The sequence below is a fragment of the Tachypleus tridentatus genome, chromosome 2 (genome assembly GCF_004210375.1).
Source record: "Tachypleus tridentatus isolate NWPU-2018 chromosome 2, ASM421037v1, whole genome shotgun sequence".
Classification (NCBI taxonomy): Eukaryota; Metazoa; Arthropoda; class Merostomata; order Xiphosura; family Limulidae; genus Tachypleus; species Tachypleus tridentatus.
In genome coordinates this window covers 78,965,597-78,983,309 of record NC_134826.1, presented here as the reverse complement: position 1 = coordinate 78,983,309, position 17,713 = coordinate 78,965,597, and the positions used below count along the sequence as shown (strand labels likewise).

Genomic DNA, 17,713 nt, shown 5'->3' with positions numbered 1-17,713 from the left:
CTGTCTTTGTCACTCAACACACCCTTGGAGGCTGTAGCCATCCGTGTTTCCTTGGGTCATACCATCACTGTTTGTTCTCTGTACCTGTCCCCTGGAAAGACATATGATCAATCAGATCTGGATGCTCTCGTTGAACAATTGCCATCTCCGTTTCTAATCCTAGGGATTTTAATGGACATCATCCCCTCTGGGGAAGTGCTATTATTGATGGGAGGGGCCGATCTGTAGAGCAGATGCTCTCTGATCACAATCTTTCTCTTTTCAATACTGGTTCTTCCACTTACTTTCATGCACCTAGTCAGTCCTTTACCACTATTGATCTCTCAGTTTGCTCCCCTTCATTATTCTCCCATTTTTCATGGAGGGTTGACAGTAATCCACTAGGCAGTGATCATTTTCCAATCCTTATAAGAGAGACTGGCGTGGTCGATGCCACCCTACCAGCGTGCCCGGTGGAAGCTGGATCAGACAGACTGGTCCACTTTCACTGCTCTCACAGAACTTGATCCTGCCATCGTAAATCAGCCATCAATAGACGACTGTGTAGCAGCGGTAACTGACTGTATTACACATGCAGCTGCTCAGTGTATTCCTAAAACCTCGACACGTTTTCCACGATATCCTCGTCCGTGGTGGAATCCTGCTTGCCACTTAGCATGGAAGGCTCAAAAGTGGGCCTGGGATACTTTCGTAGATATCCCACACTTTCAAACCGGGTTGCTTTCCAACGGGCCCATGCACATGCTAGGTGGGTAAGACGTCACAGCCAGAAGGAATCTTGGATTAAGTTCACAACCAGTATATCTTCTACCACCAGTTCCAAGATCATATGGGACAGGATTGAAAGGTTAATGGACACTACAATTCTATCCCCTCTCGATCTTACTCTCTGATGGTCAGGAGGTGACTGATGTTGAACATCGCTAACACTCTAGGTGAAAGCTTTTGCGGGTATCTAGCACTTCTGCTTGTTCCTCCACCTTCCTGGCCATCAAGACTCGGGCGGAGCGATCACCTCTTTCCTTTCGAACTAACTGTTTCTTTGACTATAATCGTCCTTTTACCCTGGTGGAACTAAAAATGGCCCTTCAACGGTCTGCCAGTACGTCTGTTGGACTTGATGATATTCATTATGACATGCTGCACCATTTATCTCCTGCTTCTCTTAATGTCCTTCTGATTGTTTTCAACGGATCTGGCAGAAGAATGTTTTTCCTGATGCTTGGCCAGGCTATTATTTTACCTTTCTCTAAGCCAGGGAAAGATCCCAAGATTCCTTCAAACTACCGTCCAATTGCTTTGACGAGCTGTCTCTGTAAGACATTAGAAAGGATGGTTAATGCTCGTCTTGTTTGGTTCCTTGAATCAAACAACCTCCTCTCGCCCACCCAGCGTGGGTTCCGTCGACAGCACTCCACCACAGACTACCTAATTCGTCTTGAAACATCTATCAGAGAAGCCTTTCTCAACCACCAACATCTTGTATCAATATTCTTTGACATAGAGAAGGCTTATGACACAACATGGAGGTATGGCGTTTTGCGAGACCTCCATACATATGGGTTACGTGGCCATCTACCCATGTTTATTAAAAATTTTTTAATGGACAGGAAATTCCAGGTTCGTATGGGTTCGACACTTTCCCGTTCTTTTGTACAGGAACTTGGAGTCCCTCAAGGCTGTGTATTGAGTGTTACACTCTTCAGTATAAAGATAAATGCCATCACTGAACAACTCCCTCTCACTGTTGTGAATGGGCTGTATGTCGATGACTTTCACATCTCATGTCAGTCGTCAAACATGAGATATATTGGCGGCAACTACAAACCGCCCTCAATTGTGTAATGGAAGTGGACTATGGCGAACAGCTTTAATTTCTCTCTCTCCAAAACTGTATGCATGCACTTTTGCCGTCGGCGGGTATTCACCCTAATCCTGAACTTCATATCAGTGGAGTTTTGCTGCCAGTTGTCCGGAGACCAAGTTCTTGGGGCTTATCTTTGATCGTAAACTGACCTTTATACCACACTTAAAGCAGCTTAGGTGTCAAATGCACAAGAGCACTGAACATCCTCCGTGTTCTCTCTTCTACCAGTTGGGGGCAGATCGCTGTTCAATGTTAAAGGTATATCGTGCTCTTATTAGATCGAAACTTCGATTATGGATCAATGGTCTATGGCTCTGCCAGACCCCGACCTTAAAGATGCTGGACCCGTTCATTACCAAGGACTTCGACTCTGCACTGGGGCTTTCCGTACCTCTTCAGTTCAAAGTATATGCATTGAATCTCATGAACCTTCTCTACACCTTCGCCGTTTGCAACTATCTTTACAATATACTTGAAACTTCATTCCTTACCAAAGCATCCCACCTGGAAATGTGTTTTCCTTCCTCGGTGGGCAGTACTTTTCAGAACAGACGATCTGTCATTTCTCCGTTTGGCCTTAGCATCCGGAAGCAATTGGATGAATTGGGTCTGTCCTTGGATAACATTGCATGTTCCACAGGTCGCCCATCCCACCATGGCTTATTACAGCCCCCAAATGTGACCTTTCTTTCAGTCACCTAAAAGGCAGATACTCCAGATTGGAAGTACCGTCTTTTATTCAATGAATATCTTTCAAACAATCATTCAGTTCCTATTTATACAGATGGTTCCAAATCAGGTAATTCAGTGGGCTCTGCTATGGTTTGCTATGGGTCAGTAGTTGCACGCAGAATCCCTTCTACAGTTTCTGTGTTCACTGCTGAACTGTATACCATATCTCTTGCCCTGGATCATATTGCAGCTGAGCAGTACTCCAACTGCACTATTTATACTGATTCGCTTAGTTCTATACTTGCCTTGGAATCGCTACGTTGGCTCACATCCTATTCTCGCTGATATTCGTAACCGACTGGCCCGTTTCTCATTAGCAGCTACTTCAATCCAGTTTTCTGGATACCAGGCCATGTTGGTATTCGGGGAGCGAGCTTGCAGACATGGCAGCTAAATATGTCTGCTTCAGCACCATCACTCCTATGCCTATTCCGTACATGGACTATGGTGTTATCTTCAAGGGTCGGCTCCGTGCCAGCTGGCAGTCCACTTGGAGTGAGCAACGTGACAACAAACTTTTTCAAATCAAACCCAAACCAAACTTTGGCCATCTAGCTTCCGTAAAGTTCGGAAGGAGGAAGTTGTTCTCACTAGGCTACGCATTGGTCACAGTTTTTTAACTCATCATTTTCTTTTATCTGGAACTGATGCACCAATGTGTAATTTGTGTAACACTCAAATCACTATCAGCCACGTTTTACTTTCTTGCCATCGTTACAATTCTCAACGACGGCAATATTTTAAACATATTTTTCCCAGGGTCAATCTGTAACATTGGACAGAGTTATTGGTGATGGTGACTCTGTCCACCTTGATAATGTTTTTAATTTTTTAATGGCCATTAACCTTTTAATCTCATTTAAGTGTTGCATGTTTATTCATTACACCTTTTAATTGTGGTTCCTTTTTACAGTTTTAATCTCTGTCATTCAATTTGACATTGGACAATGGCCAGAACATTAAATAACTTCGACACCAGGACTGGAAAGGCCAACTTCAGGTGACTAACGCTCCTGTTTGAACTATCCGTTTGAACTACTCGTTAGTCATCCTGGCAAGTTGTTATTATACTTTTACTGCATATCATTTCACACTTTTACTAATTAACTTTTTTAGTACTGGCCATATTGACTCATAACCGGAACCAGGACTGGAAAGACCAACTTCAGGTGACTGGCGGTGGTTTTATACTTACCTGTTAGTCTTCCTGGCGGGTTACGATCATTACCATTCTGCTACAGGTAGTTCTTTACAACTTTGTTGACTGGATGTCAACATTGGTTTTTACGCCATTTTCTGTCTTGATTGCCGTTTTGCTTTTATCTTCAATTACTTCTACAAATTTTACTCCATTTACTTAACTTTATCCTTTTACTGGACATTTGGCTACTCATTATTACGATTTTGCGGAGTGTCTTTTAAAACTTTTACTTTCTTTTACATTTTGATAATAGCTGCTATGACACATAACCCAGAACCAGGACTGGAAAGGCCAACTTCAGGTGATTGACGGTGGTTCTTGAACTTACCTGTTAATCTTCCTGGCGGGTTATGATCATTACCTTTTTGCTAGAGTAAATACCTTACAACGTCTTATACTCTACCTTTTATCTTAACATTGTAGACTAGGTGTCAACATTGGTTTTATACTTTTTTGTTTTACCTTCAGTTCCATTTAAGTCTATTACTACATTTATTTACTTATTTATTTATTTATTTTTTTTTACATTTTTACCGAATGTCTGGCGCAGATAGCCTCGCTGCTTTGTGCCATAAAACACTAAATCAATCAATCAATCAATCAACCTTGTTTTACCAACTAATTTGCCTATATCTAGTAAAACAGCTAAATATAAATCTATAACAACAACTTGAGCATTTTGGTTGTTTGCAGACCAACAACCAGAAGATAGAGAGTGAAAAAACAGATGCCTTGAGAAAAAGTGCTTTACTATCATGGTGTAAAAAATGATAAGGAAGTTGTATAAATAGAGCACAACAAAATGTCTAAACAGACATGGCAAAAAGTTGATGGGTCTACTGAACAGCCAGAAACTTGACAATAGTAATCTGGAAAGACCACTTCTCTGAACACTCATCAACACTGGAAATAGTAAAAGTGTCCATAATTTTACCCCACCTGGTTAGACAAGCATCTGTAAACAACATAAGTACAGGTAAGGAGGAAAAATGGCTATCCAAGGTCCTCTGGGAATGATCAAATGAAACAAGTGAAGAGAGGGAGAGAAAGGTATTTAAAAAAAAAGCAATGTACCACTAGATATATTTCACTGAATATATGCAAATGGAAGAAGGGATCACTTGAGTGGTGAAAGTCCCCAGCAGAAGCAAAATCTCTGGCATAGCATGAAACCTATCATAAGGGTCACTGGTCAAAGAACATGTCATATCATATTTGTTGATTTGCATTCATAAAATAACAGTTCATTAAAATTTTGAATGTACATCAATAAGTTTGGTATGAAATTGTATAATTCAAATTTTAGTATGATCCATCAGTTAATTTCTTAAGTTAAGGGTAAATATTAAAAAAGAAATAGATGTTGATATTTGTGTGTTGTGGCATGTTGTATGTAGCATTGATTCAAATCAGATGTTTGTGATATCCAAATACAAAGTCCATAGTTTTTTACAAATAAAAAACTCAAAAAGGTTGATCCCACTCAGCAAATCAGTTGACAAAAACCTTCAAGTGAATGAAATATGGAAAGCAAATTATAAAGCCTGGCCAACTTATTCTAATGAAATAATTCCTAAATGAGAAAGATGGTCACAGCAGATGATATCTTCCAAGATGGGATTAGAAATATCCAACCACGCACAGTTGTGGAAATGCAGACTTAAGCAAGTGCATCCTCAAAAAGCCCCCAGGACTGAGATGAAACAAATGAAGCATTAGCACTAACCTACAAAGAAACTTTGTCTTAAAGGAATTTAAGATAGGGGGAATCAAAGTAAGGCATACCACAAACAAATAAATAAAGTTAACTGAGCAGCTACTGAAGAAGAAATTGAGACAGCTAGAAAACAGGCTTTATGCATGTGCTAAGGCTTACAGAAGTAATGCCAAGTACTAGCTGTTTATTCTGTGGATAGGTAAGTAGTGGTAGCGTATTCTGAAGTCAAAATTTTCTTTTTTCATGTTTGTTATTATACTTTTTGATACTTCCATTTTTGGATTATTTTCTAGTTAATTTAATATTATGTTTAGTAACACACCTGAAAAACGTTATTTTGTATCATTATTTTCAAGTCTGTTTAATGTTATGCTGCACTATATTTATTTACATCTATTAATGATAAATAAAAAAGTTTATCAGAAAGGTTACAACTTCTTTAAACTGTTAGAAACCATATGTATTTATGTAAGATGAAATGAACTGACTCCACCAATTTAAACATGGTTTAAAGTATCAGTTGTAATATTTCTGACCTTTTAGCTCTTTTTATAGCTGTTCTTTCTTCTGCCTTTCTTTGATTTTCTTCTACCTTTTGATGGTACTCTTCTTGTAAGACTTCCTATAAATTTTACACAATAAATATACAAAAAAAGATAAAATAATAGTTCATACTCAATTATATTGATAACTATCAATACATTAACTTTAAACATTAACTGATTTCTACTTTAAAGTTATTGAATAAGGTTCAGAAAATTTTTTCCCATATTTAAACTTACTCATACTAACCGAGAGAGAAAAACTGAAAAAAAATTTTTAATTTCATGAATCTTTTGACATTTTTTAATAAAATAATACTCCAGAGACTATAGTGCAATCAATCTGTTGGAATAATTAAATAATTAATAATTCTTAAAATTCTTTCCTATCATTGCTTTCATCAAACAGATTAGTTAAAAGAAATAGAATGTGTAACAATGGAATGGCTCCATTTTCATGTATTGTTATCCATGTGTAAAACATGCACTGCATTAAGAACACATGAAAAGTGCTTTAAATAAATACAGAACCATGCATTTAAAATAAAGTATTCAACATTTTGATAGTTAACATTTTGCTAAATAGAAAACTTATTTCCAATAATACCTCATTTTCATACTTACAGCTATTACACAACTGCCAGGATCTCTTCCATTGCCCATCTAAGCATTGGTCTGTTTTATTCTTACTTGCTCCAGTTTTTTATATCCTCATCAACTGTCCTTGGCAAAACTAATATTGTGATACTGTCCAGTTATGTCAATGCACCCTCTACTTTTAAACTGTATATAAGTATTTCATTCAGATAATGTAATCACTTTTTTGAGACTTGACTCAATCCCAGTCTCTAAGCACTAGCTTTTAGTGGGCAGGAACAGTGGAAGTGTTTGATAGTAGGTCAGTATTGGTGGGAAAAATATCTTCAATTTAGGAAAATGTTAAATTCCAAATCATACATACCCTTATTCCCCTTTATAGCTAAAATCCCACATTTGAGAAGGTGAAGGGGCCAGTGAGGGCATTATGCATTCAGAAAATGTCTGCATAAATTATGGATGCAACAACAGAAGGCTTACACTCTATTGGGGGAACTAAACTACATTCACAACAAATATGCTTTTCACACTGAAATTAATTTTTGTTCAGTAAATAAAAGACGGTACTTCCAATCGAGAGTATCTGCCTTTTTCAGATGACTTAAAGAAAGGTCACATTTGGGGGCTGTAATAAGCCATGGGGGGATGGGCTGACCAGTGGATTCTGCAATGTTATCCAAGTACAGACCCAATTCATCCAATTGCACCTGGATGCAAAGGCCAAAAGGAGCAATGGCAGAACGTTTGTTCTGAAAAAGGCCCACTGAGGAAGGAAAACACATCCCCAGGTGGGATGCTTTGGTAAGGAGCGAAGTTTTGAAGAATATATTAAAGACAGTTACAAACGTTGAAGGTGCAGAGAAGGTTCACGTGAGATTCCATGTATAAGCTCTGAACTGGGGAGGTGCAGAAAGCCCCAGTGCAGAGTCGAAGTCCTTGATGATGAATGGGGTCGAGCTGAGGGTCTGGCAGAGCCATAGATCATTGATCCATAGTCGAGTTTTGAATGAATAAGAGCAAGATATATCATAGAGCATGGCAGTAGAGAGGACACGGAGAATGTTCAGTGCTCTTGTGCATTTGACCCATAGCTGCTTTATGTGTGGTATGAAGAGGTCAGCTTACAGTCAAAGATAAGCCCCAAGAACTAGGTCTCAGGGACCACTGGTAGCGAAACTTCACCGATACGGAGTTCAGGATCAGTGTGAATACCCCATTGGCGGAAAAAGTTCATGCAAACGGTTTTAGAGGGAGAAAAATTAAAACCATTCCCCGTAGTCCACTTCAGTACATGATGGAGGGCAGTTTATAGTTGCCGCTCAACATATCTAACGTTTGACAACTTACACGAGATGTGAAAGTCGTCGACATAGAGCCCATTTGCAACAGTGAGAGAGAGTTGTTCAGTGATTGGAATTTATCTTTATACTGAAAAGTGTGACACTTAAAACACAGTCCTGAGGGACCCCAAGTTCCTGTACAAAAGAATGGGAAAGTGTCGAACCCACACGAAATGGAATCTCCTGTCCATCAAAAAATTTTAATAAACATGGGTAAATGGCCACGTAACCCATATATATGGAGGTCTTGCAAATTGCCATACCTCCATGTTGTGTCAATGGTGGAGTGCTGTCGTCAGAACCCACACTGGGTGGGCAAGAGGAGGTTGTTTGATTCGAGGAACCAAACAAGATGAGCATTAACCATCCTCTCTAAGGTCTTACAGAGACAGCTCATCAAAGCAATTGAATGGTAGTTTGAAGAAATCTTGGGATCTTTCCCAGGTTTAGAGAAAGGTAAGATAATAGCCTGGCACCACGCATCAGGAATAACATTCTCCTGCCAGATCTGGTTAAAAACAATTAGAAGAATATCAAGAGAAGCAGGAGAGAGATAGCACAGCATGTCATAGTGTACATCATCAGGTCCAACAAATTTACTATCAGACTGCTAAAAAACCATTTTCAGTTCCACCAGTGTAAAGGGACAATGATAGTCAAAGAGACAGTCAGTTCGAAAGGAAAGAAGTAAACGCTCTGCCCGAGTCTTGATGGCCAAGAAAGTGGAGGAACAAGCAGAAGTGCTAGATACCCTGCAAAAACTTTCACCTAGAGTATCGGCGATGCTCCTGACATCAGCTACCTCTTGGCCATCAGAGAGTAAGAAGTAGAGGGGGACAGAATTGTAGTGCCCACCTACCTTTCGAATCTTTCCCATATGACCTAGGAACTGGTGGTAGAAGATATGCTAGTTGTGAACTTAATCCAAGATTCTTTCTGGCTTTAATGTCTTACCCACCTAGCATGTGCACGGGCCCGTTGGAAAGTGATGCGGTTCGAAAGTGTGGGAAATCTACGGAAAGTATCCAAAGCCTGTTTTTGAGCCTTCCGTGCCAAAGTGGCAAGCAGGATTCCACCACGAACGAGGATATCATGGAAAATGTGTCGAGGTTTTAGGAATACACTGAGCAGCTGCTTGTATAATACAGTCAGTTACTGCTGCCACACAGTTGTCTATTGATGGCTGATTCATGATGGCAGGATCAAGTTCTGCAAGAGCAGTGAAAGTGGACCAGTCTGCCTGATCCAGCTTCCACTGGGGCACACAGGAAGGGTGGCATCGACCACGGCCAGTCTCTCTCAATAGTATAGGAAAATGATCACTGCCTAGAGGATTATTGTCAACCCTCCATAAAAAATGGGAAAATAATGAAGGGGAGCAAACCGAGAGATCAATAGTGGTAAAGGACTGAATAGGTGCGTGAAAATAAGTGGAAGAACCAGTATTGAAAAGAGAAAGATTGTGATCAGAGAGTATACACTCTACAGAGCAACCCCTGTCGACCTCCATGGTTCCTGCCCTGGGTCCTGGGCAGGTCTTTGTGGTTGGAAGGGGATTCCAGTGACTGAGGATGCAAATGAATAATTGTTTTGCATCGTGGGGTTGGAGAAAAAGATATATCAGAAGAAATTCCTGTATTTGCAACCAAAAGATGTGGATCTTGAGGTTTGTTGGAATGTATGGGAGGCACAGAGATGGGCGTAGAAGTCGATTCATCAACATTTTTAACCATGGAGGTCAAAAGGCTTTTCATTTGTTTGGAAAACGATTCTCTTGGAGGCACACAGAGATCTGTCTGCACTCCCACTGTAGTTGTGGAACGAAGTGCAGCAGCATATGTCCAAGATGGAGTGGAGGACAGCAATTTCCGAGCCTCAGGATAACTAATGTTATGAGTCGTTTTCAAATGCTGCACCTCTTTTTCCTCCAACCATTTTGGGCAAGAACGAAAGTAGGAAGAGTGAGAACCATTGCAGTTCATGCAATGTGGGTCCATGTCACACACATAGGCATCGTGGTCCTTGCCACCACAACGAGCACATGTCAGGGAACCACGACATGATGTCTTTGAGTGGCCGAATATCTGACATTGGAAACATCGGAGAGGGTTCGGAATGTATGGCCGTACCCTGCAAATTAGATAACCTGCCTTGATGGTGGCAGGTGCACGTGATGAAGTAAATGTCAAAATGAGGGTATTTGTCAGCAGTGTAACTCCATCTTTGCGAGTGGAGATGTGCAGAGATTCTCGTTGGTCTCTCCACTCGAGGAAGTTCTTCAAATATCTCTCAATAATAACACCTCGTGAAGAATTCAAGGTAGCATGAGGGGTAACCTCAATAGGTATATCCCCAATTGCCTTTGAATTCAAGAGGAGTTCACTGTGTTGGGAAGTGGATGTTTCAACCAATATGTCTCCAGATTGAAGCTTCTTTACTGACTTTGGAGAGCCAGCAAGACCCTCTAGTCCTTTCTGAATAAAAAAGGGGGACATTTACCCTAAAGATTTTTCTGAAAGAGAATGTAATATAAGAAAATGAGGTACGTGTGTCACAGATGTTGAAGATTGCTGCTCAGTCTTCAAGACGTGGTCGTTTACCTTTTGACTGTTTTTTCACTATTTTATTTTATTTTTTTTATAGGAGGATCCATAGGAAAAAAGGAAAATTTCTGTACCCACTGACTCCACCCACCATGGAGCCCTACGAGAGGAGGCACTACAATGTCATGCTAGGACATTGCAGCAACGCCAGGATTTCGTGAGCACCATGCCCAAACACCAGCATCAGACACAATGACCACAACACCCGTTGAGAACTTCCAACACTGGTACTTGGTTGACTCTAGCCCAAGTGGACCAGCCGATTGACCCAAAGGCCGCCCGTCTACAGGAATTCAAGGCCAAAGTGGTGTGTTAGGGTTGGACCCCTCAACCACCAGGATCCTTCACGGGTTGCCACACACGGCAAACACGTGGGTGGATGTTTAGATCCCAGAGGAGGTAAACTCAAAGAACAGAACCTTCCCTGGGAGGTCCCCTCACCGCGTACAGAAATCCACTCCGAGAGGGACAGGATGAAAGACATAAAATGATTTGAGAAGGCTGGATAGCACTGGGGGACTCAAATAATTTACAATGTTTAGGGAATCGAAATGTAGTTTATAAGGCAACAATAAACAGTGCTAATCCCTTTTAAAAGTCAAAAAACAAGATAGGCACATCTAGGTGAAAAGAGTCCAATTTCCTTGTGAAACGTCTTTGTTGATAAGATTCTCATTTCCTCTGATAAATGTCAATTGTGGGTCTACTAAAAGATAGAACAAAAAAGGCAATCTGAGAATATAAGCCCCATTGTCGTGCAAAGGACTGCATAACTTCCACACATAAATCTTGAGCTTTGGAATGTCTGGGTGTATAATATCAGATCAAGGTTGTCTCAATAGAGATGGCCAAAGAGGATTTGGAAAAGGTAGGCACTCTTGAAGATACTAAGGAAGAGGAAACCATGGTTCAGTTAGCCAATCTGAGGCTACCAACAGCACTCTAAAATGGGTGGATCAAACTCGAGCCAGAGCTCTGGATAACATATAAACTCACCAATATCCAAGAATGACATACCATGGACCAAATATCTGTACATGAAAGTTCCAATGAGTAACAAATGCATCAATCATTGGTGTCTAGAACCAAGAGCAAATCCACCAAGAAACCTTGCAATGTAGCATTCATTCAGTTTGGAGAATTCAGCTGGGTTGAAACATATGACCTGTCATCAAACCCATCATCCCTGAAACAAAGCAAATAAGGAGACTGATATTACAGGAGTGAACCCAAGAGAAAATATATAAAGTCTGAAAACAAAGATCCCAAGAACAAGTACCCTCTTGACAGGAAATGTAAGATACTGCCAGGGACTTGTTGGTGTGAAGCATAAAGAAGTTTCCCTTCAATATACCTAGACCTTCAGACATTATCCTTAGGATAACAAGAAGCTCTAAAATATTGATATGTAAGGAAGATTTGTTGTCTGTCCACAGACTCCAGAATTCTTGACCATTGATATAAGTACCTCATCTCCAAAGTGAGGCATCTGTGAAGAGATGAATCTCGAGATAATGGGATGGTAGAGGAATATCTATTTTAGTACTGTTCCAATCTAACCATCACTTGAAATATAAGATGTTGATCCTGTGTAAGGAGACTAAGGGATTTAGCAGAATCCCATTCATGATCCACTTATCACACAGCAACCACTCAAGAGATCATGTGTGCTCCTTCCAAAGAAATGAGAAAATTAAGTGATGTTCATATTCCCAAAAAGAGAGAGGACCATCCACAGAGCGGGAGGAGGAGACATAAGTAAGAGTTGGACTGTCTGTTCCATAGCAAAGAGCTAGATGAGAGTTGCCTGAGCCTGACTTAAACACATGATGAAAAAGACACTCTAATGGATAGCGTACTGAGTCGGAATGAGTGGTTTTTGAAAAGAAAATCTGAGTGTAATGTTCCACCAACTAACAAAACAGTGCCAGGAAAAACCAGTCATTCATATAATGGTGTGTGTACAGACCCACAAAATTAAGGTAACAAGAGAAACTTGTATGATTCTGCAGAACCTGACCCTTGCACATGAAATGTAAATAGCAGCAGGATGACTCCGCTATGGGAATGTAAAGATAAATCAAACTTAGTCATCCACAGACTTGGTAAAAAAAATGCCTCAATTGTAAATATGGGACAATTGAAGAATTGGGTGAGACAAGAAATATCAACAATTGGATGCCAATCTTCCATCTTCTTTGGCACAATAAATAAATGCAAAAAAAATCCCAGAAGAACAAGACTGATTCTCTCCCCCCCCCCCTTGATCAATGGCTCACTGATAGCCCAGGAACAAAGGTCTACACTCCAAGGATCTGTTGGTGGTGATAATATTGCAGGTTGGGGGGATAATGATGGTGGAGATGTGAAATGAATGACTAACCCCAACAGAAGGACCTGGAGTACCTACTGAACTGTGATAAAAAATTCCACATGTCTATTAAAAAGTTGTAACTATGCTTCCACAGATCCTACCATCATAGGGTAGTCACAAATGCTGCTGGTGATGGTCTGTCTAGGCAGAGGAGCTTCTTAAATAAGGACAATTTATTTTGGATACCAACAGATTAAAGAACTGAAGCTGGAGGTTGGGTCACACAATAAGCAGTAGCACTTTGACTCCCAGTAGAAGCCAATGTCTACAAAGAAGAATGCAAATGGATAAATCATTGTATATTTCTAATACCTCTCAAATGCCTTCAAACACAAAGGAACAAAGAAAGGAGAGAGCCTTACATAACTCAGAGAGGGCGGCAGATGGCTGATGAATACCCTCCAATAAGGCGTCTCTACCCAGTTAGTCCTGACAACATACCAGCCAGAAAACCAAATAAGAGTAAAGTTGACAACATTACCAAGGTAAATATCAGAAAGGTGCCAAATCATCATCAAATTGATATCAGTATTGCTTATAGACTTCCCAAAAATTTGGAGGCAAGATAAATATCTCAGAATTGTCTTGAAGGTCAGACTAATCCAAGAAAATTGTGATCTGTTCAAATTGATCACAGTCTCCATTCTTTTACCTCTCATTTCCAAAAGTGGATTAAATCTTTAGGAATCTAAATACGTCTTTTTGGTAGTGGTAAGCCAAAGTATGTTATTCCAATAAATGTGGTTGGCATGGCATAGCTATCCCTTCATGAAACTGAGTGGTAAGCATCCTGGCATGAAGAGAAAAATCAGGTGATGGAAGAATACTAAGTATATGCCCTCAAACCTTGCTGCCATCAAGAATGGGGTCAACTAAAAAGCAACTGGAGAAAACTCCAGAACCTCATACATCTAACTGACCAACTGAATAAAATAAGCAGAAGGTGGCTGATCCAAATTAACCTCACAAAATCCAAACTAGTAAATAAAGATGTCAAAAAATTGAATCTAAATTTTCTCCAAAATGTCTTCTATAATAGGCAGAAACAGTCTTGGATCCCCCCTCCCCTCTGGCAAGTGAATAACTGACTTGGACAAATGGCAAAAATCAATGTTTTGCCTATGAATGTTAGCAGACAAGTGTTTTGCATTTCTATGTCACACAACAAATAAAACATTTTAATATAAAAATCTGTTGGACCATGCATATACTTATGTAAATTAATTTATGATATTCAGGTATTTGGTATAATTGTGATTACTGACTACTGTTTTAGCAAACGTAATTCAGTATAGCTGTAAAGATTTTTTTTTCAAAGTAATTTATTCAGCGACTGAAATATTAGTTCTACATAGATGCATTAAAATATTTGTCTGTTTGCTAGTTTTCTTCCATCAGAAAAAGTTTTTTAAATTCTAATCATTTTACAACTTTTAAATTATCAAAATATGATTACTTCTAACTTGCCCAGTTGTCAATAAAGTTACTGTAAAGCCTTAAAAGTGTTATATAAAGTGAAATTAATTAATTACTAATATAAAATATCTTAGATATTGTAATAGCAAATGTTAGAAAAAATTACAGCTATAAGGTTACAACGTTGAGTAGTAAAACTGATATATGCAGAAATTAATAGGTGTTAAACAACCTTTATTTCTTATAATCATAAAACAAAGAAAAAATTCAAATTTATAAAATCCAGTATTTAACACACATAACAACATAAATCATTTTAATCGGACAACACAAGTGTGATATTAATAACCATGTTCTGTGCCATGAACTACAACAACATGTTATTCATGATATTGTTTCATGTACTAAAAACACAAACAGTTTCTAAGAATCATTAAATATACCAACTGCAAAAATTATGAAATTTTTTTTTAGTTATTAAACTTCTGTAAAGAACCACAGTTTACATTACTATTACAGATAAGAGTGAAAGATGTGCAAAATTACTGTTGATATATGATGAAAATTCATTCTGTATACATCATCAACTGCCTAATAATCAACAAATTAACAAGATCTACAACTTACTTCTTGAGCCTTTTCTTCAATACATTTTTGACGTGCATATTCTTTACGTCTAAGATGTCTGTATACATGAAATTCTCCACTTCCAGCTCCAGCACTAGAACCTACAAAGTAGAAGTAACTTTTTTTCTGAACACCAACAGTTTTAACATAAAAATTCATATTTTTTCCCTTTGTTTAGCATTATGGAATAGGTTCTCATCACTTAAATTAAAAAATATATACATTAAACATTTTAAAATTTTGGCACATGTTAATATCAAAACAAGATATAACTAGCAAAATATTTTACTTCACTAAAATACCCTATTGTACATTGGAACATTTCTCAACAGCCTAAGCTATGTATCATTAATAAAGAGAATGTCAAACCATGTTTTATTCTTATTTCTAGACACTTCATGGATTCAATTGATCAACATATACAACAATGAACTATAAATTAAGAAACAGAACAGTTATGTAACATCAATGTTCACACTGTTAAAATTGGAAACAGAATAGCTGATTTCACCAAGCTCATTCCCTTGGCTTATATAGATGATAGGGACAGTGAGAATCTCATTAATCCATTCATGCATGTCACTTAAAGCAAATAAAGTACACACATTTAAGGATTTTTTACGTGTGTTCTATATGAATATAGATGAATATAAATAATAAAAAAAGAAACTTCAAGTGATTTTTTGATAAACCATGAAAAAAGGGGCATAAAAATCAGAAATACAGAGATCTTAATAATAATATAAATAATACTAATAATATAAACCACACACACACACACAAACTGAAAAGTGTGTTTGTTTTTTTCTCTCCATCTTCTGAAAATCCATGAAGTTCTATTGTTCACTTTTAACAAGAGAAATGACAAAAAATACAGAATATATTATGTAGCTTGTTTAAAAATGTGTAAAAACAAACAAGAAAATAATTACCAAAAACAAATTAAAACTGTTAAAATAACACTGTCCTCTTCCATACAAAAATGTGTCAGAATACAGTAAAAAACAAAACAAGAAAAAGTCTTATAAACCCCTTAAGCCATAAATATAACTATTTTTCATAATTTCTGATTAAAAGTAAAGGTAAATCTCTCTATATACATGTGTCAACTTACCTGAACAAAAATACAATCTAGAAAAGAATGTTTATGTTCACAGCTGATTTTCTTCACATTTTACAATTATACTATTATGAATTACAAAATTAGCAATGAAACTCTCGTGTCTAACATGCTACTGGTAAAGGTCGAGAAAGAGATGCCAGAATTGTGCTTGATTTCAGTTTCAGATTCTTGTGACTCTTGATCTTATGACTATAATACAGTACATGTCAATTATATTTCTTATTACTATCAAAAGTTTGTTTGGTGCTACAGTCCAAATTTCAATTTCATAAAGGTAAAGAAACAAAATACTACATAGCACCATCTAATAAATCTTCAGTTAGGAAACTAAAAGTGGGAAACTCCTTTCATGAAAAATTAGCCTCTCTGAATCAATTTTTTTCTCAAAAGCATCAGTTTTGCTGACATGGGCCCATCAAAATATTTACTTCAAGTTAGTACCATCACTTTTGTCCATGCTATACCTCCTTTGTGAGATCACATTAAATAAACAATGCTTAAAAATCATATAGCTTTCACAAAATTATCACAATAATGTAAATCCCTTAACATTACACAAATACTAAACTACTAAAGAGGCAAACACTTAATAAGACCTGAAGAATTGCATTTAAGTTCAATACATTTATGTTATTAAAAACAAAGATTCTGTACAAATGAACACTTTTGAAAGACAATACCCCATTTTGCTTTCACAGATATTTCTGTCTCTGCTATTTCAGCAACCACTTCAAGTTAAATTGATGCTTTCAAGTCAACTGTAGAAATACTGCTTGCTAGTGCCAATGGTGTATTTCTGACCAAAGTATATACGTACAAACTGTTAAAATGTCAGAACATTAATATTTTTTTATCTGAAAAAAATTTTGCAGCTCACTATGTAACTAAAAAAAACCATGTGAAATGTGAAAAGCTTTTAGTAAAAGGTACGGATCTGTTTAACAAAAAGTAGATGCATTGCAAAAGTACAAATACTTATGTATATTTGTGAAATTTAACAATCTCACTTACAGACTCTAATATGTCAGAGTGCAAGTTGATGTTCATGTAGAGAATAAAAATTACTTTGTCTATCATACAGTATGCATATTGCATTTGCATAGCCTACAGAGCATTCAAAATCTGTTTCTACATTATCCCTCTATTCCTTATCTTGTATTCACTCTACCATGAATTATCACTAAATAAGCAATATAGGTTAAAAAGAGTAGTTAATAATCCTGACATCAAATACATAGCATCATGTTGAATGACACTGTAATATGTTGTGGCATTCATAGTGTTTGCCATATTGCACTTTCAATACAAATTGAGTTTTAATTTCACATTTCAAAAACTTAAATACTGATATTATTACACCAGTTCTAAAATTTGGTCCAAACTTAAAGATAATTCAGTTTTATACAACACAAGCACTGGTATTCAAGACTGAACTTGTAAATACAGGTTAATGCCTAATATAACTTAAGATAAGAATCTGCAATATACACTACATATATATATATATATATATATATATATACTACCGTTTCCTTAAAGCACATAATCTTTGTGTTTTCTTATAGCAAACCCAC

The 17,713-nt window shown here is 37.7% G+C and overlaps 1 protein-coding gene across 5 annotated transcripts in view; it reads right to left on the bottom strand.

The window, feature by feature from the left end:
* LOC143244309 (PRKR-interacting protein 1 homolog) overlaps positions 1-17,713 on the bottom strand; it is a 62,602-nt gene that overhangs the window by 20,900 nt on the left and 23,989 nt on the right. For all 5 annotated transcript variants that reach the window (XM_076488741.1, XM_076488739.1, XM_076488740.1 and 2 more), the window contains exons 3-4: positions 15,017-15,117; positions 6,054-6,139 (exon numbers count right to left, since the gene is read on the bottom strand). In XM_076488741.1, the coding sequence (XP_076344856.1) occupies positions 6,054-6,139; positions 15,017-15,117 (187 nt within the window). The remainder of the gene's footprint in view (positions 1-6,053; positions 6,140-15,016; positions 15,118-17,713) is intronic.